Consider the following 14,474-nt stretch of genomic DNA (forward strand, 5'->3'; position numbering starts at 1 on the left):
ATATAAGCGATATTAACACACATCAGGGATAAATTATACACATAAAGATGCAAAAAGATAACGAACTGGTGCAATTGTATGTCAAGTTCTAGGTCTGTTTAATATCATATTATAGATTAAAAAATATATATGTTAATCATCGTTTTAACATTTATAAGAACGATCATTTTGTAGATCGAATCAGTCAATCAAATGATTTACCTTTGTTTCACTTTAAATGTTGACAGTCTTTACCTTTAAATAACTGAACACGCAGAATGCATGCGTTACTTGGTCACTTGACAAGGGATGTACAGACTGTATGACTATCTATTAAGGTTTATGCATGGTTGTTTTTTTAACAGTACAAAGCGATTTTTATTTTATGGCCGAACACGTGACATATGGCCTTTCAAACCAACAAGGCCGAATTTGTTCAATGACCGAAATGTTGTTTCCAAATAACCCGGAACTATCCACCCGTTAATGTTTTATTTTTAGAATGAGCTATGACTCGGAAGGCTTCTGTGATTTTCATAGACAAAACATGTGGAGGGAAATATAGAAAAAGTGAAAATAATTTATCTTTGTAAGCATTTAGTTTAGATTTCCAAACAAAAGCATATTTGGTTGAAGCACAATAACACAAATATCAAGAATCCCCCCATAAAAATAAAACTGTCAAAGTGATGTTGTAGACCTGGAGATATAAAGGTAGTCTAACTATAATTGAGTTAGGGATCGATCTTCTTTGGCTCAATTGGTTAGAGCGCTGCCTTTAGATCCCTAGTTTAAGAGTTCGAACCCCGCTGGTACCATCCATGGATTTTCACATCATTGGCGCTGCGAGATATTACTACTTGTACAAACAAGTGTATATAGGAGCCTGGCAGTTTGATATGGGGTCATGGTGGTTGACCAGCGGTCATAAGATGACCATGACATATCTAGGTGGAACTGGCCAGAGGATTTCCAAGTAGATGTATCGGGGTTGTACGGGTAGTGGACCTGTGAGTTGCTCGGATGGATGGTATGCAGCCCGAAAAAAGAAAAGGGGGAAGAGTGTTGTAGACCTGGAGATATAAAGGTAGTCTAACTAGTTGAGTTAGGGAAGATCTTCTTTGGCTCAATTGGTTAGAGCGCTGCCTTTAGATCCCGAGTTTGAGAGTTCGAACCCCGCTGGAACCATCCATGGATTTTCACATCAGTGATTAATTGCATGTTGATATATTTTATAAACAATCATAAACACTAAAAAATAATTACATTAGATGTATGTTTCATTATAATATTTTATTCTGATTGGCCAACTGCACATCACGTGTTATTCCGTAAGCAGTTGCATTGCTCAATATAACTTTTCATTCATGATAACACGTGCTCCAACTATAAACATGATAAAGTGCACAGGTGAATTAAATAATAAAATATATAAAATTAGTGTTTTCATAATCATAGCTAAAAAAAATTTAGAATGAAGCGCGGAAACAAAATGTACTTCGGTCAATGCTTTTACACCCCAATAAATTTGCAAAAAGAAGCATTCAATTCTTAAGTAAAACCAGGCTGAGGAGGTAGTCCAAATAATAATGATGTTTTGGAAGGCTGTTATATTTTTTTTCTTTGACGCCCTACGTTGCAGGAAAGTGTCAAAGCAAAAAATTAAAATGTCATAATTTTTTTTGGACTAGCTGAGGAGGACCCTCATAAATGACATAATAATGATACATGTAGTTGCTAGTCCAAATGATTATGACGTCTTGAAAGGCTATTATTTTTGTTTTTCTTTTACCCCTTATGTCACAGGAAAGCGTCAAAGCAAAAATTTAAAATAGCCTTCCAAGACGTCATAATTATTTGCACTAGCATGACTGCATAATTGCTGAATTTGACATACATTTGACATACATGTACATGCCATAATGGGTATTATCATCATTCATGGGTATCCTATACTGCCAACTACAATGTAAAACGGGTATCAATTTTCAGTGATAAAAATACAATATTTGGATTTACAGATTATTTTCTGTCATGACACAGACATTGAGGTAAAACTAAACAAACAAAATTTTTTCCTAAAGGTTAAACTCAAAAACAACATTTTGCCTATAGGCTAAACTAAAGACTCCATGACTGAAATATTATCAGGATCAGGATAAAAAAAAAAGCAGACTTCAAAAAGTACAATGTAGGATTCAGTTCTCAAAAGACATTTGAACTATGGTCTTAAATGGGAAAATGCTGCCATTTATATGAATATTTGCTCAATTTTTTGTTATCACTGTAAATTGATATCCTACAAACACATTTCAAACACACAGGTACTGGTTTCATTTAAGGATTTATAAATGACAAATAATTTATGTATAAGTACATCCTTATTCAATTGTTCAGTAAAGGCTCCTCATTTCTTCTTGGAAATAACAATAGAAGTGCCTTGACCTTTGCAGCTTTGGACAAAACAAGTGCCTTTGTTCTTGTGGTCTGTCTTTACAAATGCTTTATGACAGTATAGTCTCTAATATACGTCTGTCCTCTGGTATGTGAAGTTGTCTCCTTTGTATTCAAAGGTGTCTAGTTCTATCCCTCTGAAAAATGTTATCCAGAAAACTTGCTAACCAAACATTTTGTCTTTACTTGTAAATTGCACATACACAATGTATTGGTATTGGGTATTTGATCCAATAATTTTGATTTTGATGATTAAATAAACTGAAAATAGATATATGATAAATAAAGATTAAAAAATATCTCTTTAATCAGCATTTTTTTTTTTAAATCAAACAAAATCATAAATTGTTTTAAAAAGTTAAATTAAAAGTACACTTTTACAATTACACCTCAGTGTTCAGCCTTCCACTTATGCCTACATCTACATCATATGACGATCCATCAGCATGCTGATGACTATCGGCACATTTTAAACAAGAAACTTATTAAAAAATAACAATTTTATGATTGCAGTAATCAAAAATAAGTATGTGCAAAAATTAAGAAATAAACACATTAAATATTTACAACACAATTGAATTTGGATTATTATCAAAATGTATGTATTATTTATCTGTTGCTTTTAGGTTAGAACATGTCAGCATCTTTTGAAACAGTGTCAGTAGTTGATGTACACAAAGATAATATACAGACAATATGGCCATCTTTGATGTTAGCTTTGAAATCTGCAACTTATGTAGCAATAGACACAGTGAGTTTAATCTGATGAAAACAGAATATGTAGTAATTCATGATACAAAAAATAAAAGGAGCATCTATTTAGATTATGTTATTAATGATAGATCTCAGTACAGTCAATCCCACAGTATGTCACTCACAAAAGATTTTATTAATTTACTGACTTTATATATGTAATGAACAGCAAAAATTACTAAAACTATCACAATTTGCTGGACAATATCATTATAAAATACAGAAACATTACATTTATTTGAACAACAACCAACATGCACATCAACGAATTTATTAGATAATCTGACCCTTATTTATAGTTATTTATATATGTAAGTGCATGCCATGATCATGATGATGGCAGCAATACGTTTTTAAGGATAAAGGTGAAACTTGAAAAGGATTAATTAATAATTTTTTTCATTACACTGTACGAAGACTCATTATTATTCATGGTATTTCAATTTCTGTTGATTTCCTGGGTACAGGTGAACCATGAAGTTAAATGTTGAATGAATTACAAAATGTCTTTATCTTTGCTTGCATACTTTGACAAAACAAAAAAATCAAATACTCATGGAAAATTGGAAGTTTTCCTCAATCCACAAAAATTGGTACCCACGAAAATAAATGAAACCACAGTATTAAGGTGGTACCTAACACGACAGGGAGATAACTGTAAAATAAGCAGAACGTTTAATGACATTGTGTTCTTAAGGGAATATTAAGCTTCTCAATGATCAAAATGAGTGTTTGTCAAACTGCTATATAACCAGTGTAATTTTTCTGATTAAACGGTTGGTTCAATTTTTTTGATTTTTTTATATTTTTGTTAAAGGGTCAAAGTAAATAATTTGTCAAAATTTTAAGAAAATTAAACGAGCCAAATTAATTTTAGTTCAGGTGTTAGGTACCACCTTCAGTGGAAATAAATATAATTAGGTACATGTAAATTCTTGTCCATCTGTCTCAACCTCTTCCTTCATACTTCATACAAATGCAAAATAATTCTGTTATCAAATTTAATGAAACTTTGAAAAATTGATTTCATGCTATTGAAACAGTTTCATTGGTTGATGTACACAAAGATAATTTACAGACAATATGGCCATCTTGGATATGAGGCTAGCTTTGAAATCTACAACACATACATGTTTTTCAATGATGCCATGAATTATAATATCTAGGTAATTGTTAGATTAAGATGGGTTATTAAATTTGATATTTTGTTTTATAGGAACTAAGTGGTATTGGGAACAGAAAGACATTAAATGCAAAGTAAGTTCAGTGCAATGATGTATTAATTATTTCAAATGCATTTGCTTCTCAGTTATGACACAGGTATGCCTGTATTTTAACAATAGCATGGACTGTATTCTTAAATTCACATACAACAAATGGGAATTTTGTAGGATCACAAAAGCAACCTCTAGATGTGAACATTTACCAACTTCAAGTTTACATACATATGTATATATGTATATTTATGTTATGTATTGTATGAAGTAAATAACTGGAATTTGTCAATTATTCCCCATAAGAAGTTGGTGATATGACTGTCAATTGGACAACTCTCCACAAGACACCAAATAACACATGTCATTCTCACATGGGTAGAAAATAAAAGATTGTTGATTTAACTTTTAAAACTATTAAGAAATTGTTAAACATTCCTGCATTTAGCATTCACTGTTTTTATTGAGTGTCACAAAAAACATTAAGCTATCTTCCTCTTTGAAATGACTGTTAAACTTGTCATTTAGTTGTAACACTCTCAAGGAACAACATTTTGAAACTGAATCTTGTGTTTGTTTGCTGCTTTTAGTGACCTTTGCTTCATCACATCAGTCAGTTTTTTCTTGGAGGAAGTAGTTGGAGTACTCAGAAAGAACCACAAACTAATTAACATTTGAGTTTGATACACCTAGTCTGATTTTAACTTATTTCATAGCTTTAAGAGTATGAAACAATGTTGAATTTGACCTGTATTTTATTTTACAGACTATTAGAGGACAGATATAAGTCAATGTCTGAAAGTGCAAAGTCAAGGTCAATTGTCTCCCTTGGTTTTTCATGTTTCAAACTGACAGAAGTGACACCATATGACAGTGTTCCTGTAACCAATGGTGATGGAGATGATTGTGATGATGAAATTAAATCTACTAAGTCAAATAAATGGGTGTTTTCTGTACAGACTTTTAACATTACAGCATTGTGTTCAGATGAGTATATAGTTGAGCCACCATCACTGGAATTTTTGGTTGATCATGGATTTGATTTTAATAAACAGTATGCTAAAGGAATTTCTTATTACAGAGGACCAGACAGGGTTTGTATAACATTATTATTTTACTAAAACTATAGGACTTCATTATTTTACACTATTGATAACTTGGATTATTGAAACTAGATTGTACCATGGATTGAGGAAAAATTGTAATTTTCATGGATATTTGATTTTGTGGTTTTGACAATGACTCTGCTTACAAACCTATAGAAAATAAGTGCTTCATTGAACATTTAAATCTGGTTCTCCATAACCTTCAAAATTTGGTATTCCACGGATGCTAATAAATCTGCAGTATGAGCTTGTAAAAAGCATTTCAGATTATGCTCAATTTTTCTAAATATTAAAGACACTGAATTTTAATAGTATGAAGATGCCAGATGAAAAAATAATTTGACAATAGATCAGCACTAAGTAGCCAAAAGAAATGTTTGTTTCGATAAATTAAATATTGTACAGGATAGTTTATTATGCACAATAAAATTACAATCCTTTGGTTGCAAATACCTTATCTATAATTTTTATTACTAGTAGTCAATTTGTTGAGTGCTAGTAAGACTGTTAATTTTCAACTTTAAAAAAGAAAAAAAATGTTTTATTTGGTTATTTCAATGCCTCTATACCTGTTGTTTTACATATATTTTCAGCCAGATTTTGCTGGACCATCATTTTTACGTCAGTTATTCATCAGTTTGTTAGTGTCTGAAGTTCCAGTTGTATTCCATAATGCCTTAATGGACCTGATGTTCCTGTATCAGAACTTGTATACAAATTTACCCACCTCTTCAGCAATGTTTCTAGCAGATCTCACTGAAATGTTCCCTAATGGAATGATTGATACTAAATATGTCACAGATTTTCAACACAGAATGCCTGCATCTTATCTAGAATATGTATTCAGGAAACGGTAAGGTTCATTTCATTAATAATATGTTACTTCATCTTTCTTTTACTGTCAGTTTGATTCGTGTTGTTTATTCTTTAGTTTTCTATGTTGTGTCATGTTTACTATTGTTTTTCTGTTTGTCTTTTTCATTTTTAGCCATGGCGTTGTCAGTTTGTTTTAGATTTATGAGTTTGACTGTCCCTTTGGTATCTTTCGTCCCTCTTTTTTTCATCTTAATTCAATATCACAAATTTTGAAAGTAACAAAAGACACATGAACAAATGTCATGGCATGTATCTTCCATTTGTACATGGATATTTGGTTGGCTTTTACATGCCCTTCTTTGATGGGATGTACATGTGTTAAAGTCTGTCCTTATGTCCTTCTGTATGATATGGCAACATGTCATACAATAACTTAAATTTATTTTAACGTATTCTTATAAAATTTAATGAAACATTTGAATCGACAGAAGAAATCTCCTTTTTGATTTTGAAATTTTGTTTGTTTGTTGTTCCAGAGTTATGGAACTTAGACTTACACAGGACAGTTATAATGTAAAAAGTCTAATTTTATCCAACAGTCCTGTCCCATATAAAAATAGAAAATAAGGAAATGTTACGAGAATATGTTCCTGTGTTTTGTTTGAATGTTACTTTTCTTCCAATCAGATAACATGATCAATTGAAACTTCATGGTTGTATTATAGTATTGAAAAAAGTACAACATGCTTTAAAGTAATTTAAGGTATAAATTTCGAAAGAAAAAGTTGTAATGAAAAAATGCAATACCATTTTTTGCAATTTTGTAGTTGCCACTCATAAGAATTGGTCTGTGAATTTAGAAGTACAAATGAAGTACAGATATCAATATATAAGAAATAAAATAAAAGCATGCAAATTTGTCTTTTCAGACAGAGAGATAATTATTTTGGAATAGAGAGCCATAGATCATACTGTACAATAGACAATCCCAACTATGCCAAGATGTCCGACCAAGTAATTGTATGTAACGTTAAATTACCACAGTCCTATACAACAGATATAGCTGAGGAACAAGTTGACAAGCTTAAGGATTCTGTCTGTGAAGTTTTCGGGGTAACTTATTATTTTCTTTATCAACCAGTTGAACGATATAAAGATAAGGAGGTTTGGTATGATTGCCAATGAAACAACTATCCACCAGATTTTATATGACAAATATAAAAGCAAATATGTTTCACCATATGGCTTTCAACAAGAAGAACAACCCATAACATATAGTCAGCTATAAAAGGCCCCAGAAAGAAAAATGTAAAACAATTCAAATGAGAAATTAAAGGGCCTTATTTATGCAAGACAATTAATGAAAAACAGTTATGCTAGACATGAACCAATCACAACCAGTGAATAACCGGCTCCTGACTTCGGGCAGGCAAATAAAGAATGTATTCGAGTTAAAATGGTTTTCATTAAATTGCCTCTTTGTGCCAGGCTGAGTAATTGCCCTGATTTGGTATTTAACAGTTTGTCACTTGTTGCTGGACTAAAATCAGTCCATAATTATGTTAGGCCAACTACAATTAATTAGTAGATTTTCATTCAAATTTTTGAAAAAAATGGGGCGGGTGGCAGGATTTTATTTTTGAAATTTTATTTCATATGAAACACTTTTGTGACGAGCTCTTCATGTATGCAAGTGTAATGATAAGCTTATATTATGTGTACATACACAAGTATGAGGAATCTTACCAATAATTTTTGCAAGATGAAAATATATTTTTATAACCATGTAAAACATTAACTTAATAAAAAAAAATGTTGTTTAATGACTCTTTAGAGTGTATTGCCTTAATTTGGGATACTTGCTGTTTGTCAACATAAAAATAAAATGCGTATGTTAGTCGACTTTTTAAATTCCAAATACGGTCATAAATCTAACAAGTTCGTGCTTGTGTTTCAATATCTTTTATCCAGTCATGTTTTCTGTATCAATGGTTTCCATGAATCTTGCACTTTGGATATCATTCACAGTTTAAATTTCCTGACACAAAGTCGTCGCATAAATAAAAAAATCCAGAGTTTTCTAATCACCGAAATTTGTGACATACCGCAATTTGCGGTCTCCGAGTGTTTTTCGTAACACGAATATTTCACCTCATTCTCGTAATCAATCTTTACTCTCGAAAGATGATGTTGTCATCATAGAGCAGTAGAATACGTCGAATTAATTATTTTGGTTAGATTTACTCGAGGTACAAAACCGAAATTTGAAACAGGAAGCTTTGAATGAATCGAAATTTTAACGGTTATTGGTAACGGAAATGAACAAAATCTGGAAATCGTAAATTTCATAAAATAAAAAAAAATCTAGGCAGGACGATTTCATAGGGGCGGGCCGGGATGAAAATCTATCAATTTATTTTAATTGGCCTTAAGGGTTTCTTATTTCAAGTTATTTTAGGTGAATAATCCACTTACTTTTCCTAAAAACAAGAATGAAATCTACATATATCATGTACATATCTCAGTATTGATCTATAATGTTAGCTTACTTTTAATAGATCTACCAGTAGTTTTGGCTCAGACAAAAATTATGCGCTTTTCCAGAAAATACAAGATCATGAAGAAAAGTATAGAATTTGAATACAGTCAAACCTGGGTAAACGGGACCCTGAATACATGTAAATCGAATTCCTGTCCATTCCGGCTGGAAACTAAAGTCCCATGTTTTCATCTTCAACTTCTTTGTTAAAATACCCTTTGTAAACTGGACCCTGTGTATTCCGAATTCCGGTCTTATGATTCAGTCCCAATACTCTTAATTACATCGTTTATTACCTATCAAATCGCGTTTGTCTCACTCTAATTAAGTCAAAATGATAACAGTTTTGATCGATACACAATCAAAACATATGTGTTTATACAAGATGGCTTTCCATGATAATCAATTAGCAGGGTGTTAAACCGTGAACTTGAATATGGTACAACAGTGAGCTGTATTATTGCTACACTGTAAAAGTGTAAATTTAATTCAAAGACACGCTGAATATATCAAGGATAAAACATATCTGACTTGAATAATTCTTTTAATCGCGGAAAAAGAAGTTTACATTGTGTTTTCGAAATTCCCGGTTCCCTGTGGTGAAATCCCTCAACCTATGACCCTGATAACAAAGATCACCCAGGTGACAACAATCAATTGGTATCGTACGCTGTACGACAATGTTTTGATCGTGATGAAATTTAGTTTGATAAAATTCTGACTTTTTCCAATGTCGGAAATGAAGTAAAACAAACATCTTGTGTCACAATTCAAACAACATGAGTATTCTGATGCAAATGAAATCAATGAACACAAAGTGAAAATGAAACTAACAAGTCGTATACTGATGCTATGGGGGTCTATTTGACCTGGGAATAGTATATCTAACGAGAAATAGATCTGATAGGCTTTAAGTATAAAATTGATAAAGTCTCTTGAGACTTTGTGAGACTTATGGATTTTGGTAGTGTCTGACTTAAAAACTATCTGAACTGCTCAATAAATCAACAACACAGCCAATTCATATGTTCCTGATTTAACATACGGGATAATTATGTAAAAAAGGTTAAAATAAAATTTTACATTCGAGGAACAACCAGTTTCTTAAATTTCTATAGACAATGAATTAAAAGCTTCAAAACAACAATTGTGCAAAGTTTTTGCCTGTTTATGTTTTGTATAAATTTATCAGTTTATAATTAAAGCTCTATAAAAGTTGTGAACTTTGACAGAACTAATCAAATAGATTGAGTAAATTAAAAGTATATATCATAAATAACAATTTGTCATTCATTATGTTTTAATGTTGAATTAATAATATTCCTTTCAGGGTCACGGTTGGTGTGGGAAAGGAAGTAAATGTAAAAGATCACATGACATTGACCTTATTCTAGATTTAGACCAGTTCATTCAAACAAAAAAGAGACGTAAACGGAAGCGAAGACGTCATAACAAGGAAAACAGTGAGTTATTAGAAGAAAGTAATGATACCGTTGATGATTCAATACAAGAGGTGGTTACTCCAATGGAAAATGAGGAAGACAGTGAATCTCATGCTAAAGAAATAACACTTCCAGGAGATATATTGAAGAAACCTGTGGAAATTGTACGATCAGGTAGTCATAGGGCCGGATTTGATGCGTTCATGACTGGATTTATTTTATCTACATACATAGCTCAGTATGGATCTTACAATGGTAGCTTACTATTAAAAGATCTAGGAGTTGAGCAGATGAAAAATTCTATATATTTGACAGGTAAAGATCATCCACTTAATATTGTCAAGAGTAGCTTTGCTAAAACATCCAAAGAACATAGAGACAAATTTATGAAACTGAAAGTAGGTAGACCATTGGAATCCTAAGTTTTATTGTGTTTAATTGAATATGTTGTATAAGTGTTTTACAGGGACAAAGAGTCATATTTTAGCCTGTTTTCATCAATTACAATTTTATGATCATTTTGAGAGCATGTTCTACTTTTAACATGTGCATCCATAAGAAAACATTTTTAGAAATTAAAAGATGTTAATGCATTATTTGTTTTATTTTTTGTTTAAAACTTAACCTTTCGATCAAACTGTACACTGTCATGCTCATTTAATCTTTAATTTGTCAATTCAATTTTCCTGTGTTTAAGAAATTAGGAAGTGTATAAATTATGTGTTGTATAAATAGCATCAATACATCAAAGGCTGAACACAGTTATTGAACCACAACTTTAGTATAATACAGCCTGTTAAGGATGTACTTAGGTGGGGTTGTGTAAAAATTAAGAAATTAAGAAATCAAAATTGATACTATAAGCTGGTAGAGCATCAATTAAGGATAAAGATAAGCTAAAAATACTGATAGGTCATGGACCTCCTTTTCGAGATATTTGAGATTTAAAATATGGCAGGAAAAGGCTAACTTGGACTTACCTTATATTTGCATTGGTATTATTTGGGTCTCAAAACAAAAGAAAGAAAATCAAGAATCTTGTAAAATTTGGGTAAAAGGCCTGTAATGAGCTATTATGTCTTATATGAAAAAATAAATGGGTGTTTTGGGGCAAAATATTTTACATTGTATTGTATGGGAAAATACCAAGAAGTATGAACATTTGACACAAATTCCAAAACCTAACTTAAGTACATCCTTAAGCATTAAAAAGTATGTGTAGTATAAATGACTTCTACTGGTTCATACTAGTCATTAGAATGCTAAATATTACAAAACACAGATATGAAATGAGACAGAATGAAAAATCTAAGAGTTCTTTAATGTACCAAAAGTCCAATTTCTCAATAATAGATCGATCATGTTAGCCTAGACCAAATATGAAACATAACACCACCAAAAGTTAAAACAGCATAAACAGAAAAGTATATTGTAGTAGCCAACATTTGCACATGACAGGCTGTATAACATTATAAAACAAAATGTTAAACAGTGGTCTTTATCCAGGAGTGTAGAGGGTGGTGTTTGATCCTTTGATTGTTAAAAGATATCCTTTCTGGGATATAACCCCCAAAAAATTGTTTGCTTACCTACACTCACTGATATTTTTATTCCTTGGTCAAATAAGTCCCTTTCCTTGAACTCTGTCCCCCTGTACAAGCAGCCTAAATTATTTTAAATTGAATAGGTTACACAGAGTTTGCGAAAAGTGTCAGTCCTCAGGATTTCACCACCAAAATTTTGCATAGGACTGACACAATTTTAGTATTTTTCAATAGAATTAATAGTGAGGACTAGCAGATTTTCTTCGAGAACCACCAGGGAAAAAAGATTTCGCGAACTCTGGTTACATAAATGGCTTACGAAGTTGACTTTTATTTCAAAGGTCACTTCCAATTGCATGGACATATCCACTAAATTATCCCATATCTATGTCTTAGTAACATAACTGGAACTTAATGTTATTACTGTATAAAACGTAGCACTAGTTTTCTAAATTAAGTAATTTGGCATGAATATTTAGTAAACCTAAGTACAATATGTTTTGCTGAAAACAAATTGAATGTTGATTTACTAAATATATATTATTGATAAAGTCTGTGGAGTGCATAGTGGGTTTATAGTCTGTATATTAAAGTAATTGTTAACTATTGGAACTTGTTTATTGTCTCAAATTTGTCTCACCTTTGATGAAAGTGGCAAAATGCCAGACCAAGTCTTACAATACAGCAGTGATGGTGTAAATTCTTTGTTTTCAGCTATTTATTCCAAAAGGAAGAAGACCTGAATGCATCATGCTTTGTATGCAGATGCCCTGTGTTAAGAAATTTCTGTCTGGAATATGTCCATTGTCCTTGACACCATTTTCATGGTTCAGCAACTGCTAAAAAAATAATTTTTTTTGTAATGTGAATTTCTCACTATCTAGGATAACAATATTTGCTAAATAGATTCCTTGTAAAGTCTGCATGTCTGTCAGACAAGATTTACCTGACCAAGCCCTCGTTTTACGGATAAGTGCCCAAGGTTAAGTTATTTGGTAAGTTCAGTATCTCAGATACAATAAGCAACAGATCAGCTTTATTTGGTGTATTGATATATTGTAATTTGTACATGTCTGACTGACAGGACTCATCTGACCTTGACTTCATGTTTATAGTTCATTGATCAATAATATTTTTCCCTGATTTAGTCCATTTTTCAGATGCTATAAGTATAATAGGTCAACTTAATTTGGTGTATAGAATTATTGTAAGGCCAGGCAGTATTCATCTGACCTTGAACTAATTTTCTTGGTTCATTGGTCAATGTTCACTTTTCACAATTAGGTCTGTTTCTCATCAGAAACCATGAGCAGTAGGTTTAATTTATTTTGTATTAGTTATGCTTTTAAGGTGTACATTTCTGGCTGGCAGGGTTCATCTGAGCTTGACCTCAAAGTCATTTACAAGAATCATTGATAATGTAAATTTATTTGAAAATGATAGTAATACCTTCAAATTATTCACTTTGAACATTAATTCTATCATGATAAGTAAAGCAATCAAAACAATTCAAGTGTGTGCATTGGCTTCCCAAACATTTCTTCTCAAGCCATTGTTTTCTACAGAAACATGTTGTGAACTCTGAAATCCATATCATGTTTATATCATAATTCATTAATTCTTTGTACATGCTAAAAATTTTAGGCAGGGTATTTTAAGTATCAAGATAGGAAACAATTACTTGCAAAAATAAGGATTGAGTAACTTGATGGTGGTTTTTAATGTGAATCAGTCAACATGTTGTTCTTTTTTCATATCCACTGGCTTTAAAAAATAACAAGTTTCGTTTGGAGTGAACAGAGTTTGGTCAGTAATTCATTGGTTTTCATTTTGGTGCTGTATATCCTTTTCTCATCACTTGGCGTCCGTCGTCCATCGTCCGTCTCCGTTGTCGTTAACTTTTTACATTTTGAACTTCTTCTAGCGAACCACTGAATGGAATGAAACCAAACATGGCATGAATATTCCTTATGAGGGGCTGACCAAGTGTTGTTACTTTGTAGCCGATCAATCAACCAAGATGGCCGCCAGCTTGGGACTTAGTTTAACATAGGACCATATGGGAAATGCATACAAATGACTTCTTCTAGAGAACCACTGAATGGAATGAAATCAAACATGGCATGAATGTTCCTTATGAGATGATGACCAAGTGCTGTTACTTTGTAGCCGATCCATCATCCAAGATGGCCGCCAGTGGGGGACCTAGTTTAACATAAAGCCTCTATGGGAAATTCATACAAATGACTTCTTTTAGAGAACCACTAAATGGAATGAAACCAAACATGGCATAAATTTTCCTTATGAGGTGCTGACCAAGTGTTGTTACTTTGTAGCCGATCCATCATCCAAGATGGCTGCCAGCGGGGGGACTTAATTTAACATAGGACCCTATGGGAAATGCATACAAATGACATCTTTTAGAGAACCACTGAATGCAATGAAACCAAACATAGCATGAATGTTCCTTATGAGATGCTGACCAAGTGTTGTTACTTTGTCTTCGATCCATCATCCAAGATGGCTGCCAATGGGGGGGGCTTAGTTTAACATAGGACCCTATGGGAAATGCATACAAAAGTCTTCTTTTAGAGAATCAAGGCATTGAATGAAATCAAACATAGCAT

General features: G+C 32.2%; 1 protein-coding gene across 1 annotated transcript; it reads left to right on the forward strand.

The window, feature by feature from the left end:
• Positions 1 to 472: 472 nt before the first annotated feature.
• Positions 473 to 10,896, forward strand: LOC139526187 (target of EGR1 protein 1-like). The gene is made up of 7 exons (XM_071321316.1): positions 473 to 568; positions 3,060 to 3,184; positions 4,403 to 4,443; positions 5,167 to 5,494; positions 6,100 to 6,359; positions 7,252 to 7,435; positions 10,192 to 10,896. The coding sequence occupies exons 2-7, from the start codon at positions 3,068 to 3,070 to the stop codon at positions 10,723 to 10,725; spliced, it is 1,464 nt and encodes a 487-aa protein (XP_071177417.1). The 5' UTR covers positions 473 to 568; positions 3,060 to 3,067; the 3' UTR covers positions 10,726 to 10,896.
• Positions 10,897 to 14,474: the final 3,578 nt, after the last annotated feature.

This window comes from Mytilus edulis, chromosome 1 (genome assembly GCF_963676685.1).
Source record: "Mytilus edulis chromosome 1, xbMytEdul2.2, whole genome shotgun sequence".
NCBI classification, from domain to species: Eukaryota; Metazoa; Mollusca; class Bivalvia; order Mytilida; family Mytilidae; genus Mytilus; species Mytilus edulis.

Bases quoted from the DNA above. Each gene is read 5' to 3' on its own strand.
- LOC139526187 (XM_071321316.1), top strand. From the start codon at position 3,068: ATGTCAGCATCTTTTGAAACAGTGTCAGTAGTTGATGTACACAAAGAT. The intron at 5,495-6,099 runs GTTTGTATAACA...ATATATTTTCAG, and splicing joins ATTACAGAGGACCAGACAGG to CCAGATTTTGCTGGACCATC. The intron at 6,360-7,251 runs GTAAGGTTCATT...TTGTCTTTTCAG, and splicing joins GAATATGTATTCAGGAAACG to ACAGAGAGATAATTATTTTG.